This window comes from Sardina pilchardus, chromosome 9 (assembly GCF_963854185.1).
Source record: "Sardina pilchardus chromosome 9, fSarPil1.1, whole genome shotgun sequence".
In the NCBI taxonomy this organism is placed as follows: Eukaryota; Metazoa; Chordata; class Actinopteri; order Clupeiformes; family Clupeidae; genus Sardina; species Sardina pilchardus.
In genome coordinates, this window is record NC_085002.1 from 26980362 (window position 1) to 26998468 (window position 18107).

General features: G+C 42.0%; 2 protein-coding genes across 3 annotated transcripts; one reads left to right on the plus strand and one right to left on the minus strand.

The window, feature by feature from the left end:
- Nucleotides 1-58: 58 nt before the first annotated feature.
- On the minus strand, nucleotides 59-5636 carry rab43 (RAB43, member RAS oncogene family). Its single transcript, XM_062544480.1, has 3 exons — nucleotides 5301-5636; nucleotides 3857-4040; nucleotides 59-3410 (listed from the first exon to the last, which is right to left on the minus strand). The coding sequence occupies exons 1-3, from the start codon at nucleotides 5487-5489 to the stop codon at nucleotides 3157-3159; spliced, it is 627 nt and encodes a 208-aa protein (XP_062400464.1). The 5' UTR covers nucleotides 5490-5636; the 3' UTR covers nucleotides 59-3156.
- A 663-nt stretch (nucleotides 5637-6299) lies between these two features.
- nuf2 (UF2 component of NDC80 kinetochore complex) lies at nucleotides 6300-18095 on the plus strand. 2 transcript variants are annotated; one of them, XM_062545085.1, is made up of 14 exons: nucleotides 6300-6418; nucleotides 9235-9368; nucleotides 9756-9830; nucleotides 9965-10041; nucleotides 10258-10319; nucleotides 12156-12253; nucleotides 12403-12476; nucleotides 12760-12853; nucleotides 13439-13501; nucleotides 14959-15096; nucleotides 15400-15540; nucleotides 16903-17078; nucleotides 17400-17535; nucleotides 17867-18095. In XM_062545085.1, the coding sequence occupies exons 2-14, from the start codon at nucleotides 9240-9242 to the stop codon at nucleotides 17972-17974; spliced, it is 1371 nt and encodes a 456-aa protein (XP_062401069.1). In that variant the 5' UTR covers nucleotides 6300-6418; nucleotides 9235-9239; the 3' UTR covers nucleotides 17975-18095. The 2 variants fall into 2 exon arrangements, with proteins under 2 accessions (XP_062401069.1, XP_062401067.1); XM_062545083.1 differs by having other exon boundaries at nucleotides 6416-6516.
- The last annotated feature ends 12 nt before the right edge of the window (nucleotides 18096-18107 follow it).

An 18107-nucleotide genomic window follows, 5' to 3' on the forward strand; every position in this document is an offset into this window, starting at 1 on the left:
TACCTTCTTTTCGAATATATAAGGTAAAGAAAAGAAAGTGCTACCATTGAAACAAAGATGCATGTAGAAGGTATTTATTTTTATTAACAACTTTAGATTTATTCTTAAAAAAAAAACATTTCCAGATGTTTAATCAGATATTGTTAATAAAAGAGTTATCACTCAGATGTGTGTGGTTGTTTTCTGTTATTGGTCCATTTCATTTTCGCACAGAAAATGACAAACATATCTGATTATGATGCATTGTATTGTATTATTCATCAGTCATTGTCACTTTTCCCCCTAATCCAGTTAAGCTCATCACTTCAGTGTAAAAATTCCAGAATTCAGGAATTCTAAAGCATTCCACAGCATGCTGAGTGTTGTCTCATTTGTCATTGCTAGAACAGTATCCTAGGACACACCACGTTTCCAAACATGGCAATTATTTATATTATGTTTTATTCAATATGAACAGATCATTTGGAGCATCAAATTACTCAAAAAACATAAAAGGATTATAAACAGAATTCAAAACAATAACTTGTCAAAGTATTATCATATAATGCATAGTAACATGTCTTATGGCTATTGCTATCGGTAATTGTTTTCTATTTATATCAAAATTATTTTAAGGCACTCAAAACCTCTAGAACCAACCTTCAAATACATTTAACCAAGGTCACATCCTAGTATATCGCATCCAAAAGACAGATTTGCCCTAGGTAGTAAGAAGGCATTTTCAATTAGACACCTTTCTCTTCCAACTTAATAAAAGTGAGTACAAATCTTTGAAGGTCAATATAAAAATCCATAATTCACAAAGGCCCTCTCACTGATCACTGGAAACATTCAGAAGTTGTACTGAGTCCTGAATTACAGTACCATAATATGTGCTTTTACCATAATACCAATTTGCTAAAATCATCCACTAAAATCCTGACTCTGGCACCTACATAATTAACTATATGTAGTGATGTCAGAGGTACCTCAATAAGGTTGGTTTTCACCTACGAATGATGAATGAACTGTGTGTGGTAATCTTTTCAAGGCCGGAGATGGATCACTGCAGTTCCAACATGGGTTCAAGTTAACACTGAAGAAAAAAAGTGCTTCAACAATGCCTCCCGACAAAAATGACACCAAGTTTGATTGAAGACAACCAAAGCATAATCGCTGTCTGCGGTCTGTCCTATCAGATGAGCATAAGGGAAGTTTGTAACAATACACCTCTGCTGATGCATCCCTCGCATAGCCTACCTTCTTAAAATCCTAAGACTCTAAAAATCTAAGATGATCAAATTCACTAGACTATTTTACAATGCACAATGTGGCAATCTCAATCCATAATGTTTTTGTTTTGTACTTCAATAAGAAAAAAACCCAACATATACACACTCACAGTATGCAGTCAAATATTATCGCCTTGGAAATTGGAAATCTGAATGAATATCTAGCATTTCAACATACATGAACTGAAACATTGGACTGTCTGTGGAGATAGAATGGACATCTGGTCACTCTACTCAAACCATGTTGCAAATTATTAGAAGAAAATGGGGACTTGTCCAGAGACTGCACATAATATGTCCTTGTCTGTGCACAGGCAAACTTCGTTGCACTTTCAGCTTTCAGAATACACATACTCAGTGGCTTTGTATACATCCATTATTTTTTTTTCTTTGAAGATGCCACTCAAACCACATAATCGCCTCTTCTCAACAAATTATAGACAACTGCACATCTAAGCAATATATGAGGAAATCATTCCATCATCTTGATCTCTTTCTCTCTCTGTGTGTGTGTGTGTGTGTAAGAGGTGGCAGTTGACATGTACATGCCAGTTATAAATATATATAAAAAAAATATTTGAAAGGCTTTTTCCTTCACACTCCAAAAACAACACAGCCCAGCAAGGGAGCTTCACAGCATTGGTTCAGAAAGCAACACCACAGTAGTGTTGTCTGTGTAGATGTCTGGTCTCCAGCTGATCCAAACACACAGTCCTCTCTCCCTCTATCCTCAGGGGGGGAAGGAAGGGGGGAGGGGGCACACAAATACCAAAGTGCAGAGGGCTCTCTGCTCTCCTGCAGCCAAGCGACATGTGGGGCCTTTATGACATCACATCCTGGCCACAGCAGCAGAAGCCAAAAGGCCACCAATCAGAAGGCCAAAGAACCAAGGACTCAACTGCCCCCCCCCCATCCCCCAGAATTACCCACAGAATGAGACTCACCATCGCCAGGCTTTTTTTGTTTCACTGATCATAAACAATAATGTTATGTTCTTTCCTGTTTCTGTTCATTCTGTGAGATGTAAAAAAATCCAGTTGGTCAAAATTTCCATTATTGGTCACGCCATACGAGACATTTGAAACCAACCCCCCCACCCCCCACCCCCCACCCCACTCTCACAAAAACATAAATGATATAAGATAAAAGAAAAAAGGAAGCGAAATCTTGCCCAGTTTCGTTGGAGTGTGTCAGTAATATAGTGTAGCCTATGTAATGGTTTACCTGTGTCAGTGTTTACGAAAGACTAAACAATCAGAATTGTTGTCAATATCGGTGACCACTACTGTACCTTCTATCAGTACTCCTTGCTGTGGCAATTTACTTTTTTACGGAAACAAAATAAAATGCAAGAAAAGTAGTTGAAAACGGAACATTTGAAGATGTTTCATTACTTCAGGCAGCAGCAGCAGTCGCTACACTTCAGCAACTCTGACTGCCAGTACTGTGAGGGCAACATTCAATAAATGAGACATGTGAATGCAATAGCCAGACTAGTCCATTACCGGACATGTGATTCAAACTTGCTTAAGAACATTCTGAAAGACCTTTTCGTTCCATGCCAAACCGCCTGCAAACACAGGTCAGGGTTTGTGAGCTGAAGATCCACACGCAACGTCTTGCTGTCTAGAAACTATCCTTCTCCTGAGCTTTTCCAGGTGAAACAATTCCCTCTGAGGGCCGACTGTGATCAATCTGCCTCTATAGTAAAAACTATTTATTGATAAATTAAAATATAAAACTACTGGTCCCTGGGAGAATAGCAAAGAAAAAAAGAAAAAAGTTCCATACAGAAACTCGAATGGTGTGCCTTAAAAGACTGGCAAAAAAAAACGTTCCAGTCGGATAATGAAAAAAATATCAACCCTGTGTCTGTCTTCAGGCATCAACAGCTGCAGCCCCAGCCTTCCGCAGTCACATCCTTGCTGTTGAGTTTGAAGCTGTCAGTCACGTTTTCATTGAACATGGGACCCCCGTGTCTGAGAATTAGTTCAGCTGCCATTTTGTTGAAGGCCTCTTCCACATTAGTAGAATCCTTGGCTGAGGTCTCAATGGCGCTGATAAAGTCCAACTGGTGAGCCATGGACTGGGCCTCCTCGAATGGGACTTCACGCACATCGCTCAAATCAGATTTGTTACCTACACCATGCAGGACAGAGTTAATGACATGCTTTAAAAATATTGATATTACATTGACATATTTTTGGATATGACACTATGTCACTTTTCTGGACAGACTAATTATCACCTCCTTCAGTTCAGAGTGTAATGTGTTCTCTCCTTTCTCTCATATGAACACTTCCATTTGCCTTAAGTGGCCGTGTTTCTCAAACATTCTCACATAAATTTCTTCTGGAATTATTTGACAGAAATACTAGAGAGGCTGAGGACTGTCACCATAGTGTGAAATGAATAGCAATTACAACATTGTGTGGCACAAGTCTCAGACTTAGGTAATTAGGGAAGCACAGACGATCCATGAAGACCAAATTAAGACACACAAGGACTTTTTGGAAAGGCTGGGTCGTTGTCGCCTCCACACAGTTCATATTTAGCCTGCTTTAACCCTGCCCAGGGACACTCACCGACTAGCAGTGGGACGATGTTGGAGCCGCCATATTTCTTCACGTCCTCCATCCACTTGGGCACGGACAGGAAGGAGGCCCTCTTCGTGATGTCGTAGGTGATGATGGCACCGTTGGTGCTGCGGTAGTAGCTTTGCGTGATGGTGCGGAATCGCTCCTGCCCCGCCGTGTCCCAGATCTGCAACTGTTGCCACAACGTTGTCTCAGCGTTACTTTAAACAGAGCACACTCACACTCCTGGCACCATATCACACCTTCACACACACACACCTTCGAATCCATATTGGTCAGGGTCATAATGTGTTGAGCAATGGCAGTGAACGTAACTGAGAGTGTGTGAGTGAGAGTGTGAGTGTGTGTGAGTGTCTGAGTGTGTGTGTGTGCACAATTTGTGATAATAAAGTATGAGAATAGCCTACACCATATCAACACACACAGAACCTACACCAGAACTTATTTCACACTGATTGAAATCGACCCTGTCCACAATATATGATAAAGCAGTAGCAGAGGGCATGCTGGCAGCAGAGGTACCCAGCTTGTTAACCCAGGCCAGGCCTGGTTGAGAAAAAAAAGTGCTGACAATAGCTGACTCAGCAACAGGGCTCAACGTGAACACTCAACACAATCAAACCAAGAGTGGCACCCTGCTTATGAGGACCAAAACACCAAAAACACACAGGTGCATGTAAACAAACTGTGAAATATCTGGCCCCATTTTGGAGCCATTATGTAGAATAGCTGTTGCATGAACATGTAACAATGAGTTTACATATTTGCCCAACGTTTACAACAACAGTTGTTAGATTTTTGGAACTTATTGGGAAAATATTTCTAAAGTTCAGTAAAAAAGAAAAAAAAAAAACCACATGATGCCTGACGTCACATGACAAAGTCTGCATCTCAAGGGTCAAACAAATAGGTAGGCTATAGGCCTAGAATGACAGCTTAACTTTACATTTTGATATCTTTAACACGGTCACATACAATGAGGGAATAGTGCTGTCTATTTCAAGTCATATGATAAGGTTCACAGTCCAGTGTCAGTGTTCAGTCTTCACTTTGGACGAAGAATAATAAAAAGTTGCAAAACCCTGTATTGCTCTGTGGATTTACAAATCTAACGCCCTGACGTAATAACTGCATAATCTATCATTACTGTGTAGATACAAGCTTTAGAATTAGGCTGTGTATTTACACTGCATGTCTACATTCAATGTAGCCTACTGCAGCCTTCTTCATCTGGTGCTTCCTATGTGGCTAATCTTCGCATTTCAATCTGGACACAAAGTTCGAGCGTAACACGCTAATAATAAAGATTCTAAGAAACAAAGACACATTGTTTCCAGTCGTCTCGATATCATCTCTCGATCTTGCTTAGCCTAGGTTGCGTATTTGGCAACATTTTGAGCGATCAAGGGGCTTATTACTGAGATCCACAAACCTTGACTCTTTTTCCTTGAATATCCACAGTCTTCATGGTAAAGTCAACTCCAATAGTGTTGCCTTGTCTTTCGATGAAGATCCCAGTCTTGAATCGTTGCACTACACAAGTTTTGCCGACGCCGACATCTCCGACTAAAACAATTTTGAAGACGAAGTCATAGCTGTCATCAGAATCAAGCAATGACATGTTTGCAGAAGCTCGTAGAATTTCTGACGAGATGTATGTCCGACGGCTATTGCATGTGTGCCGTCTCAGTGGTGGTTAGCTCTGTGTTTATAAAAGCAAAACTGACGTGGATAAATCAGCACCTGCGGAATTGCCAACGCGGAAGGGACGAATGACAGCACAATTTGTTAGGTATCCCAGCGCCGTGCCTGTCCCTTTTCAAAAATTGAGGCTACGATTTTTTTCCTACTCATTTGTCAGTGGTTTTGCTTTGTCACGGCACGAGTTCCAATCAATTAAATATATGTTACAAGCTCCCATAGGCCTACCTTTATGACCATTTCATCGTTATTATTTGCCTAGGCGTCCTGATAAGGAAAATGTGCTGCACTAGAAATATCCGTGTTGCATAAGCTTAATAACAATCGCCTCACTACAAACTTGTGATGTCTATCATATGGAATTGGGTGATGGTCAGGATTACATTTGGGGGTTGGGGCTTGTCTAATCCTACACAACACCATTTTAATTTCGAATAGTGTGAAAAATGAAAAGTTAATGAACTAAACGAGTTTTAACTAGGCTACAAATGTTTTAAAGAGTGATGCAATGGCCTAAATTGAGAAATTCGACTGATGTACCTCCGTAACATGTGGTCTTCAATTTGACCTAAATAGGCTACACTACCATCACTGGATAATATTCCATATGAGTAGTCGATATTGAGTGAAAAATATATCAGGCCTGATATTACTATTTTTTATGCCCATACACCCAGAGTACCCCCAGTCTGAATCTAGTCCCCCTCACGACCAAACGCTAGGGGTCAGAAGTAATAATTCCACAATGGGTGTATACCATTGGATCATACCATCGAAGAAGAAAGTGGGAAGTGACGACAGAGGCGCCAAAAATCAAAATTATTTCTTCCAGTGGACCATCGGCTGCAGGTAATGAACTGTTCTTGTTGAAGCGTTCAGTGTTTAATGAATGATTGCCAGTTAGATTTTAGATCCCTGTACAATGGCGAATTGTGTTGAGACTGATGGTAAGCTGAAACGATGGTGGCAACTAATTCCAAATGTTATGGTTCTATGCTAACCCCAATCATTAGCTAGTTCAAGCTAGCATAACCGACACAAATCCTTGTGGGTGTTAGCGAAGTTGTTCTGTTATTGTAGCAGCTAGTTCTTGTTAACACTGAACTGTCGGCCCTGATATGTGCAATAGTAGGCACCTTCAATACGTGCAATAGTAGTCACAGTTAAAAGTTAACTCTGTCTGCGTTTTGTGCAGAGTCGATTTATGGATGTTTTTAGGCATTTGTTTACTTTCACGAACCTCGCAAATGACTTAACGTTAGCCAATTTGTAACAAGCTGGAGTACTATTACAAACCTGTTTCCAATAGTGTAAATTAGACAAATTATCGAAAGTTATTGTTTCTAGTTGACCATGTTTGCGTGTTAGTAACGTTAACATCACTTTCACCCTCGGTTCCAGAGAGATTTTGTCACCGTTTGGGGGGCGCTATTGCTGTCCCCGTCAATTGTCGGCTGCCCAGAGGAGTGAACCACACCCTCAATAAGGTTCAGTGGCACACAGGGTTAGGAACCATAGTATGTTTAATTATTCAAATATAGAAAAACAGTCTCTGGATAGGTGAAATAATCCTCTGGGTTTCAGGAGACTTCGAGGGGCCAGTCGCCCCTCTAGTTGGCATGTTGGTTCCTGCTGCACCAAGTGGCCACTTGCCCTGGTGCTCTTCCATCCCCGAGATTGTAGCTACTTTAGTCCAGGTGAAACTGCTCCTTGTGTACCGTGTAGGCGTTTTTAAAAAGTGTCTTGGAGCAAACGTGGCACACTTCAACTATTAGGGTGAGAAGAGAACAACAACCCCCACTTAATAGGCTGGTTACCGGGGTCCTCCAGGCATTGACGATGGCACCAAGAGGTTGAACCTGGGACAGGGCTGGGGAAACAACAGGGCAATATTGTAGGACTGCAAAGTCTCTTTCTGAGCTGAGGCAGAGTGACTTAGTTTAGCAAGAGGCAGTGGTAATCATGGCTTCATTGTGCTTACTGTTTGGACCACCATTTCACTCAGAGTTGCTGTGCCTGGGACAGCTTCCAGTTGCTCTTTCGAAGTCTCCTGAAAGAGATCTATGGTGGTCCTTCCCAATTAGACTTGAAAATTCCTCAAAAACACATCCATCATCTCCTCCCCAAAAGGCTACACGTTCACCCCCCTCACAGGGGGCCTCGCCTTTCCCCCTGCAAGTCCTCCTGTCGACTAAAAATAGAGCCTTAGAAAGACCCAGTCCTGAAGGGTTTAATTAGGCTACCAGTCTGGGCCAAAGAAAGATTGTTAAAGGGATATTCCGCCATTTTTGGAAATACGCTCATTTTCCACCTCCCCTCGAGCTAAACAATCGATATTTACCTTGTTCCCGTTCATCCAGCCATTCTGTGAGTCTGGCGATACAACTTTTAGCTTCAGCCTAGCATAGATCATTGAATCGGATTAGACCATTAGCTTCTCGCCTGCTAGCTTCATGTTTAAAAGTGACTAAGATTTCTGGTAATTTTTCCATTTAAAACGTGTCTCCTCTCAAGTTAGAAAGTGCAATAAGACCAACTGAAAATGAAACCTGGCGTTTTTCTAGGCTGATTTGACATGGAACTACACTCTCATCTGGCGTAATAATCAAGGCAACTTGCAAACGTACCATAGGCGCAGTGATATCTTACGCAGCATCTGAAAATAGTCCCCATAGACAACAAGCAGTAGTAGTGCCAGTAGCTGCAAATTGCCTTGATTATTACGCCAGATGAGAGTGTAGTTCCATGTCAAATCAGCCTAGAAAAACGCCAGGTTTCATTTTCAGTTGGTCTTATTGCACTTTCTAACTTGAGAGGAGACACGTTTTAAATGGGAAAATTACCAGAAATCTTAGTCACTTTTAAACATGAAGCTAGCAGGCGAGAAGCTAATGGTCTAATCCGATTCAATGATCTATGCTAGGCTGAAGCTAAAAGTTGTATCGCCAGACTCACAGAATGGCTGGATGAACAGGAACAAGGTAAATATCGATAGTTTTGCTCGAGGGAAGGTGGAAAATGAGCGTATTTCCAAAAATGGCGGAATATCCCTTTAAGGCGGAGCAAAATACTTTGTTGTAGTTCATGGGTGCCTCTCATTCGTCTTTATACATCCTCCCTTCCTTCCTCGGTCCTAATCCTCAGGTATCTACATAAAGAGTGATGGGGCGGCAACAATGGGATAGTCTATCCAGTGTTAGTTATAGATCAGGGGGAACGAGCCTGGAGGATCGAGGAGAGATGTTGAGAGGCACCCCATGTCTATGGGTGCAAAATGGGGATTGAGTCCTCTGCATGAAGAGGCGTGTTGTTGACGTATTGATGATGTTCAACCTGTCAGAAAAATCTTGCTGCTCTTTCTATTAACATTTATTCATTTTAATATGGAAAAAAACACAGACAAAGCATGCACACTTGCAAGGAATTTAATAAAAACATCAATCGAATAATTTACAAACTTCATAGAAATATGTCACTGCTCTCATCAAGTTACCCCAGCGCCATCTGATCATTGTTATTATATACTCCTTTGTCTTCTTTGCCTTCAGTAATATCATCTTTTATCTAAACGTTACACCTTTAAACAAGCTATTACCAACTTCTAATCCTACCCGGTGCCTTACTTGTCTCTGAACTGGCCTTCTTTGAAATGTGCTTCCTCACAGAGACGATGTGTGACAGCGCAAACACATTCCCGGTCTACAAGGCGGACGCCTTAGTCCAGTTCTTTCGTGCAGAGGTACTTATTGGTCAAGAGGCCAAACATTTCGTCAAAGGTGATATCACGCCAACACCCAAGGTAAGTCAAATGTTCAAACCCTCAAATACGTCTCATGGCAGCAATAGTTATTCTTTGTCTCCTTTGACCAGCTGAGACTGCCTGACCTTTCTGATGTTTGCCATCTCATTTGCATTTTTGCTTTTCTAATTGGACTGTGGTTGTCCCTTGTGGCATTATTTATGATTTCTTTTGGTCAGGTAAAGCTTACCTTACACTGGCAGACTTTGTCAAGATTTGGGAAAGATTCTTGAATGATTGTGGTCTTTTGAGTAAAGCTTGAACAAGGGGCATTAGTTAAAAAACTACAATCTTTCAAGAATCTTTCCAAAATCTTGTCGAAGTCTGTCAGTGTAAGGTAGGCTTAAGTGGTATAATTGTGATTTATGAGTTCAATGGTCTTTGCAGGCAGATGTCATACAGCGGCTTTACATGAGGGTGCTGCAACTGGTATTTCGCATCAAGCCAGAGTCCCTGTATCTGGTTAGTGTTTTGCCTAAATTAGTTAATATTTGAAGGTTTAATGTCTGATGTTTAATGTTTAATGATTCATGATGAGTGTGGATGCAAAAGAGTTAGGTGTGACACTGTCATCTTTTTGTGTTTTTTTCAAACAGGCACCTTTGTCTGAAAACATCCAGCATCCTTCACTATATGAGGGGGCTGCCCCAATCATGAATCTCTTCTTGCGCATGTGAGATGTTTCTCTGTGATTATGTGCCTTTGTGTGTTAACACTAGGCAATACAACTATTAATTTATAGCCATTCTGTTACAGGCGTTCTATTCTTTTCCTGAATGAATTCGTTTTTGGTTACAGTTTTTATCCAATCTTTCATTTAACCATTTGTTTTTCCCATATTGGTGCATCATTTTTCTAGTGTGTAAAAACTTGTTTCTCTGCATTTCAGGCGCCAGTTCCTGCCCATGTGCCATGTTTATGATTTTTCACTCAGTGACCTGCTGACTCCTCGTAAGTAGCTTAATTGTTTCACACACTGTACATCTTTATCTCTGTTGACCATTTACACTTATTCATTTATCCAGGGTCCCCGCGGGGTAGTAAAAGGTAGTAAAAGGTAGTAAAAAAAAAATTCAAAATTAAGGCCCTTGAAAGGTAGTAAAAGGTAGTAAATGTAATTTCACTTGGTAGTAAAAATTTTTTACCACCTTCATATATGAGTTTCCACTGTTTGCGTAATATTTGTACTTAAAACGGGGGAAAAAAATAAAAATTCTAGCTTAAAAATAAAGTAGCGATGATTACAGGACCTCAACGGAGTAGCCGTCAGCGTTCAGCGACACCGCCAGGGATGTCATTGAAAGTGAAAGCAGTCATGTTGATGAATGTTTGATGCAAGTTCGATGTGTATGGTGAACTATTTGTTTCTTAGCTGAAGCCATGAAACGGTAAAGGTCAAATGATTTATTTAAAAAGACATCATTTATGACGTTGTTTTTTTGTTGTTGGCTTTGCCACGCGTTCGCGTCCAGTTTAACGTGTCTGGATTTTCCGATAATGACAGCAATCTCGTGATGCTGATATTGACTTTTAATTTCTGTGTGTGTAAATTAGTCTAGGCTACTGTGCTTGAAGTTAGCTGTGACAGACTAGCCTACTGGTTTTCATTGTTTTAGCCACAACACCTGTCTACCTTAGGTCTACTAAATTGCTTAGTTAACACCTTGTCATTTCGCATTTGTCCAGCCGTTCACCTCCGTGCGCCCCATGTCATTCAAAACACATTTTCGGGATAGCCATCTCACTATGAGAAAACGTATGACGATAGGGCTAAGATATTAACACTTTGGCATGCTTGGTAAACATCAGTCTTGCACATAATATTGAGCTGATTTCTTAGTGGAAATGGCCTACAGTCGCCTAGCATTGTGCTGATAGATGAAAAAAAGTTGACTATTTAAAGGCACAGTCTAATCTACTTTACGTGTGCACTTGGACAACTAGTGATGTAGCAATAACAGTAGGCCTGCCATTTATTTTAGGAGGAGAGGTGTAGGACATGTTAGGCTACTTTGGAAGGAGAGGGAGTGGTGCAATTTGGGTTTTTTTTGGAACTTAAATATCACAACCTTCAAGCAACCTCTTCAATCAGCATCAATATCAATCTAGGTCTATGGTTCACTATATTGTACAGGACTGTAAGGGGGCAGGCTATATGTTATCAAGTAGGCCTATACTAAATTATGTAGTCAAAATTATAACTTTATGTTGGTTTAAGTTAAAACAAAACATGGTATGAACTGAGAAAATCCATGGTTCTACATCATTGTTGTCAAAATGATCATGATAGCCTACATACTGTATTATAGGCATATTTAGGCGGTCTGCCTAAATTTTGCGACTTTTTCATATTTTTCAAAGATTGTAGAGCGGAGCATATTTGGTAACATTGGTTTGTAACACTAGGTAGTCCAAATGGGGAAATGTAAGTTTGCGGCCGCGTCGTGTTGGTAGTAAAAATTATTTTGGTGGTAGTAAAAAAGGTAGTAAAGGGTAGTAAATTCATCTTCATGATTCCTGCAGATACCCTGTTATCAGATATTGTTGTTCAAAGTCACTTACATAATGTCAACTAGATTACAAGGGATTTCATTGTCCCCGGAGCCACTTTGGGTCAAGTGCTTTGGAAGCTGGGAATTGAACCCACAACTTTCAGGCTACTACACGCTGGCACAGCTCCTTAGCCACTACACTACCACCACACTACCACCACCCAAAGTTAATGGGCTATTTTCATTGAACGCCCCGTGATAAATGTATTTCACATTATTATTTTTTGCACTGCAGGGGTCAAGCAGACCATCACTGTTATGAGTGGCATCATGAATTTCCTCCACTTCCGGAAACAGAGGATGGAGGTGACTGCGGCCCACCAGCAGAGCTTTGTAAGTCCTTACTTGGTGCCTCAGTCTGCTGCACAGTGCTGCTTTATTAGGGAGCGTTCTGCTAGGTCTGATGTCAGTCCATGAAAAAGAAAATGGCCGACATACAGCATGACTAAATGACTAAATGTTTTGTCACTCTTTTGTTTCAGCGGGAGAACATGGATAGGCAGAAAGCCTGCACACAGGGGATTAAGGATGCAGAGAGAAGAATAAAGGAATTGACGTAATTTTGATACATTTCTTTACCTATTTATCGGTCTATTTATTTATGTTATATATTGTGCTATTGGCAAAATATTACCTTATACCCCATTATTACTATATTTTATATATATATAGTCACATTATATGAACATATTTATTATTGCTTAGTTAATTATTTTAATTTCTTGATTCAACCAGCATTGTTCCTCATATTATTGTGCACAATTAGGAAGGTGTTCTTCACTATTTGAAGTATAACACCAAATATTGATATTTTAAATATCTTGCCTTTGTTGACGAAGGACCATCCCCCCTGAACAGCAGGCCGAAGCTAAAGAACTGGACAAAGCTCTGGCTGAACTACATGAGAACACCGCACAGGCATATCAGGAAGTGGTGAGTTCGCACACACATGGCATTTTTTGGTTCCATGGGGTGCCTCTCATTTGGGCTTTTTTACGTCCTCCCTCGCTCCTCGGGCCTCGATCCTCACTGATCTAGATAAAGAATGATGGGGCGGCAACAATGGGATAGTCTATCCAGTGTTAGTTATAGATCAGTGGGAATACCCCTCGAGGATCGAGGAGGCATGTTGAGAAGCACCTCATACGTGGTCTATTTATAGCCTGACCAGCCAGACCCACATCAAGATGTAGGGTCTGGGCACTCGCCAGGGCTGAATCGGAGGGGTGGGATAAACAGTTGTCTTTCAAATTCCCTCTCCACTCCACTCAATAGGATAGCGCTACAACGAATCTACAACAATCTTCTTGTTTTCAAGTAACAGGATGCTTAACGGTCACAGGTCAGCCCATCTACTGACTCTATACACGATGTGATTGCCCGAGAGAAGTTTACTTGGGCAATCTCCCAAGTCAGTGGAGAGTTGCTAGCCTGGTCATACCAGTCTGTTCGTTCCGGTCTTGACTTCCTGCTACCTATATATGCCTAACCTCTTTCCTCTCTCTCCCACCCAATCAGAATAACCTGAAGGCTGAAGTCAGCGATGGAAAGAATGAAAATAATGAGCAGATGCAGAAAGTGGTTGGTCTTCAAAATTAATACACACTCTCTACATAGCTGCTGTGTATCAAATGTGTATGTGGACCAGGGGCCTCATTACAATAAAACATTCTAACTCCTTGTCCTATCTTAACTTAAAGGGATAATCCGGAGTGAAATGCACTTTAGATCAATTTTTCGGACTATTGGGAGTACATACGTTGAGTTGACACCAAAATCATGTCATTCGGATGTATTTTGAGAAAAGTTCGAGTTCACCGTTTTTAGCCAAAACTCGTTAGCCTGGAAGTGACCGGGGCAGGTCCTTTCGCCACTACAAAACGCTATTTTTATACCTCTTCTACTGTTCCAAACAACACTACACTTACGTGGTAGTGAGTAGAGGGTCCCTAAAGCCAAATCGAAGTATCCACACGTCTTTATGTGGTCGGATAGAGAGTCCAGAATGAATTTAATCGAGTCAGTACCTTTCCGGAAATGTTAGTAAAGTGTTGTTGAAGCGTTGCGCTGCTGCCGCCGCGACATTTCCGGAAGGTACTGTACTCGATTAAATTCATTCTGGACTCTCTATCCGACCACATAAAGACGTGGGGATACTTCGGTTTGGCTTTAGGGACCCTCTACTCACTACCACGTAAGTGTAGTGTTGTTTGGAACAGTAGAAGAGGTATAAAAATAGCGTTTTGTAGTGGCGAAAGGACCTGCCCCGGTCACTTCCAGGCTAACGAGTTTTGGCTAAAAACGGTGAACTCGAACTTTCTCAAAATACATCCGAATGACATGATTTTGGTGTCAACTCAACGTATGTACTCCCAATAGTCCGAAAAATTGATCTAAAGTGCATTTCACTCCGGATTATCCCTTTAAATTTCAGCATAGTTAGGAAACGTGTTTCAGTAATATCCTAAATGCTGTCCTAAACTAGGATAAGAGGATTTCAGAGTTAGGATGTTTCTGTAATGAGGCCCCAGGCCTTTTCTCAGTCCTATCTGTACGTTAGCCAGTTATCTCAATCTTAGTTCTGTACATCAGTGCTAGCCTGGCACACCCTCCCAGTGACGCAACGCCTTCAGGCTTTTGCTGCTGGTCTGGTCAACTGCTCATTGAGAAGGATTTCTGAGTTCCCGAAATCTGCGGAACTGCCCCCTTTGGTCGAGAACCAATCAACTTTGAGCAGCTCCAACGGCTCTGGGTAGAGGCGTGTTCAAGGCAGAGGAAAGAGTGTTGTTATTGGTTTAAACTCGGCAATCCGCTTTCTGACATCTACCAGTAGCAAATCGAGGCACTTAAAGGAGGCGGGTCAACCAGCGCTGGCAAGAAACCGTGTTAGCACAGGCTGTTGGTCAGACTAAAGTCTCGCAGAGCCTTTGAAAGTCGATGGTAATCAGGCTACATCAGTGCTGCACACAAATAATAAAAAAAAGGTAGTATGGTATTGCTGTTCTCACTCGTGCCATTTTGTCATCCTCTGTGGACAGAACCAACTGAAGACGGACGTGAGTGCGCTCAAAGAGGCCATCAGCAAGCTCAAGTCCCAGATCGTGGAGTCGCCGGAGGACCTGAAGAACGAGATGATGAAGATGAAAGAAAACATCAGAACCATCAAAAACTCTAAAGTACGTAGCCGAGGTCTAGGCTGCTGGTGATCAGTGTTCATTTGATGTGCAAAAGTGTTTGTTTGTGAGTCAAAATGTGCACATAACTGTACATTATGCACGGTTGAGATTTTCCTCAAAATATCTTGTCTAGAATGATTTTTAGAATGCAATTCTTCACAGAAATGAATTCACAAATTCAAATTGTTCAGTTCAGGAAGTCGTCAGCAATGACGATGTGCTTTTCTTCTGCCTAAATATATGTTGTCAGTGAAATAATACTTCCGTTGCGTGATTGTCACGGCTGTGTGTGTGTGTGTGTAGGAGCTGGCAGATGAGAAGCTGGTGGAGTATCAGATCAGTGTTGCGGCAGTGGAACAGGGCAAAGTGGAGATCCAGCTCCTGTACAAATTACTGCAGGACCTCCAGAGCAGCATGACCAAGGCACACCACCAGCAAGAGGAGGTGAGGGGCTGACCTGGTGTGTGTGTGTGTGTTGGGGGGGGGTGTGTGTGTGACATTGTTGAGTGAATGAGTACATAAAAACACTGTATTTTATGGTTACTGTTACGGTTATGTTGCTTAGCAGACGCCTTTGTCCAAAGCGAATGTATGTAGAATGTAACTGCATGCTGTTGGTGTGAATAATTGTGATTTTGTGACTAAGGGTGTTTTCACACCTAGTCCCCTTTAAAAGAACCAAACTCAGTCCTCTTTAAGTGGACCAAAAAGTGGACCAACAGAAAAAGAACTCAGTCCTTTTTGTGTTCACACTGTGAGTTTATGAGAAAGAGGACTGGGTTCTCTCCCTGGTCCAGTTAAGCTGTGTTGGGGCCTCAGTCCTCTTTCTGTTCACACCAGGTCCTCTAGAGCTCTCAGACCCCTACTGCACTGAATCAGAGAGGGTTAAAGCGGAGCGAGAGGCCCCAACTTTCGACCATTTCCTGGCGTTTGCTAGCTAGCTAGCTCGGTTCACAGACTAATTAAATTATTCAGTCCGTGTCCTATAGAATGATTCATTGGTATCATGCATGATTTTAGACAGTAATACTGTAAACACAATTATGTTTATCTGCTCTTATCATGTTAAGAGAGAGAGAGTTTATAGTGACTACTGTCCCGTTTTGCTCCCATAGTAACGTATTGTGTTGCAGTATCTTGATAGTAATGAAGGGTCTTTGACTGAATCCTGAGTCCCGGCTGCGACGGTCACGTGACCAAGCTACGGCAAACGGAGAAGGTTAAACCACAGTGCAAAAAGGCGAATGGGAACCCGGTGCGCTTTGTGTTCACAATGCCTGGATTAGGCGAACTGTACCGCGGACTTTATAGCGAACCGTACTGAGACCACCTCCTGAGGTAGTCTCAGTTCGGTTCGTTTTAAAGGGGTCTGGGTACGGTTGGAGTGTTCACATATGCGCAAAAAATGCTGAGTCATCGATCTGAGTTCGTTTAGATGGCTGAAAGGGACCAAGTGTGAAAACACCCTAACTTGTCGACTTGTCAACTTGACTTCAAGCTGCTTTAGTGCATTGGCTTGAATCCTTTTTTGACACTTTAGAAAATGTCCAAAAGGTCAACTACCTGTATTTGCCAGGGCAAACAAGTGTGTGTGTGTGTGTGTGCGCGCGCGCGTGTGTGCGCGCGTGTGTGCGTGCGCGTGTGCGTGCGCCACATCAGTGCAGTGCCCATGCTGCGTTTGTGTCCGGGACGTCCATTTCACTCGCACTTGCTTCTCGTCTCGCTATTCACAGTCCTGTCACATTAAAGGCAAAAATTACATAATTTAATCTGTGTGTGTGTGTGTGTGTGTGTGTGTGTGTACAGATCCAACAGTTGGCCTCTGAGTACGAGCAGCACCTGAAGGAGCTGAAGGCGGTGGGCGTGGAGGAGGCCCAGCTGAGGCGGGCGCAGGCCATGAAGCAGGACAAGGAGTCCAAGCAGCAGATCCGCCGGCAGAAGAAGAAGGAGATGAAGGACCACCACCTGCGCAACATCGTGGGGTAAGGAAGGACTGTTGCCCTGGAAACACATACTCCATCACCTGTGCAACATCATGGGGTAAGGACTGTTGCCCTGGAAACACATACCCCATCAGCGGAGCAGGAACAAGCCAGGGCCAGCAGGATGTTTTGTTGTTGTTTTTTTGTTGTTTCCCCATGTACTTTGGAGGCAGCTGAACAGCATGAAGGCAGAGGCCTCATCTACTCAAATTACAATGACTTCTGGTCCACACAATTGGCTAGATAGGCCAGTCATAAAACGTGAGTGCGTGTGTGTGTCTGTGTGTCTTTGTTTTGACCTGCCCACTCCCTTTGCTGCAGAGAGTACGACCGGGTCCATCAGAAGCGTGAGGAGGTGGTGGAGGAGATCCACGACCTGAGGAGAGAGACCCAGCAGCTCAGGGCCAAGATGCAGAGCATGAGGGACACCTGCAACAAGGAGATCCAGAAGGCACAGGTACCGTGCACTACCTCTGCCTCGCCACCAGGGCGCAGTGTTGTTCATTATAAGAAGCCACCAAGTCACATTCATTGACTGTATGATCATTGAAGATAAATAGTTAAAAAAGACCTGTTGTGAATTTGACAGAACCCTGTTAACATAATATATTTGTAAGGTTCTGACTGAATTATGATATTTAAGAAAGAAAGAAAAACGTTTCTGTTTAATTGTTTGGAAAACAACTTGATACAATCTTTAGGTGAAGTGATTTGATTTGCAGCAAGTTGAAATGTCTGTCTGTCTCTCTCTCTCTCTCTCTTTCTCTTTCTCTTTATCTCTCTCTCAGACCCTCTATGACCATCTGTTGTGCAACCTGGATCAGCTCCACAAGCGCATTGAAAATCACATTGTTGAAGGCAGCGCGGATATTCACAAAATAAAGTCAATTTTCTAGGTGTCTCTTTCTATCTTACCCTTCCTTACTGTTTGTTATATATTCTGTCCTGTTTGTTATGTTGATGTAAGTTATCACTTATAAATGTTGTCATTAAAGACTTTAGCCATAACCTTAAAGATTAAAACTGTCC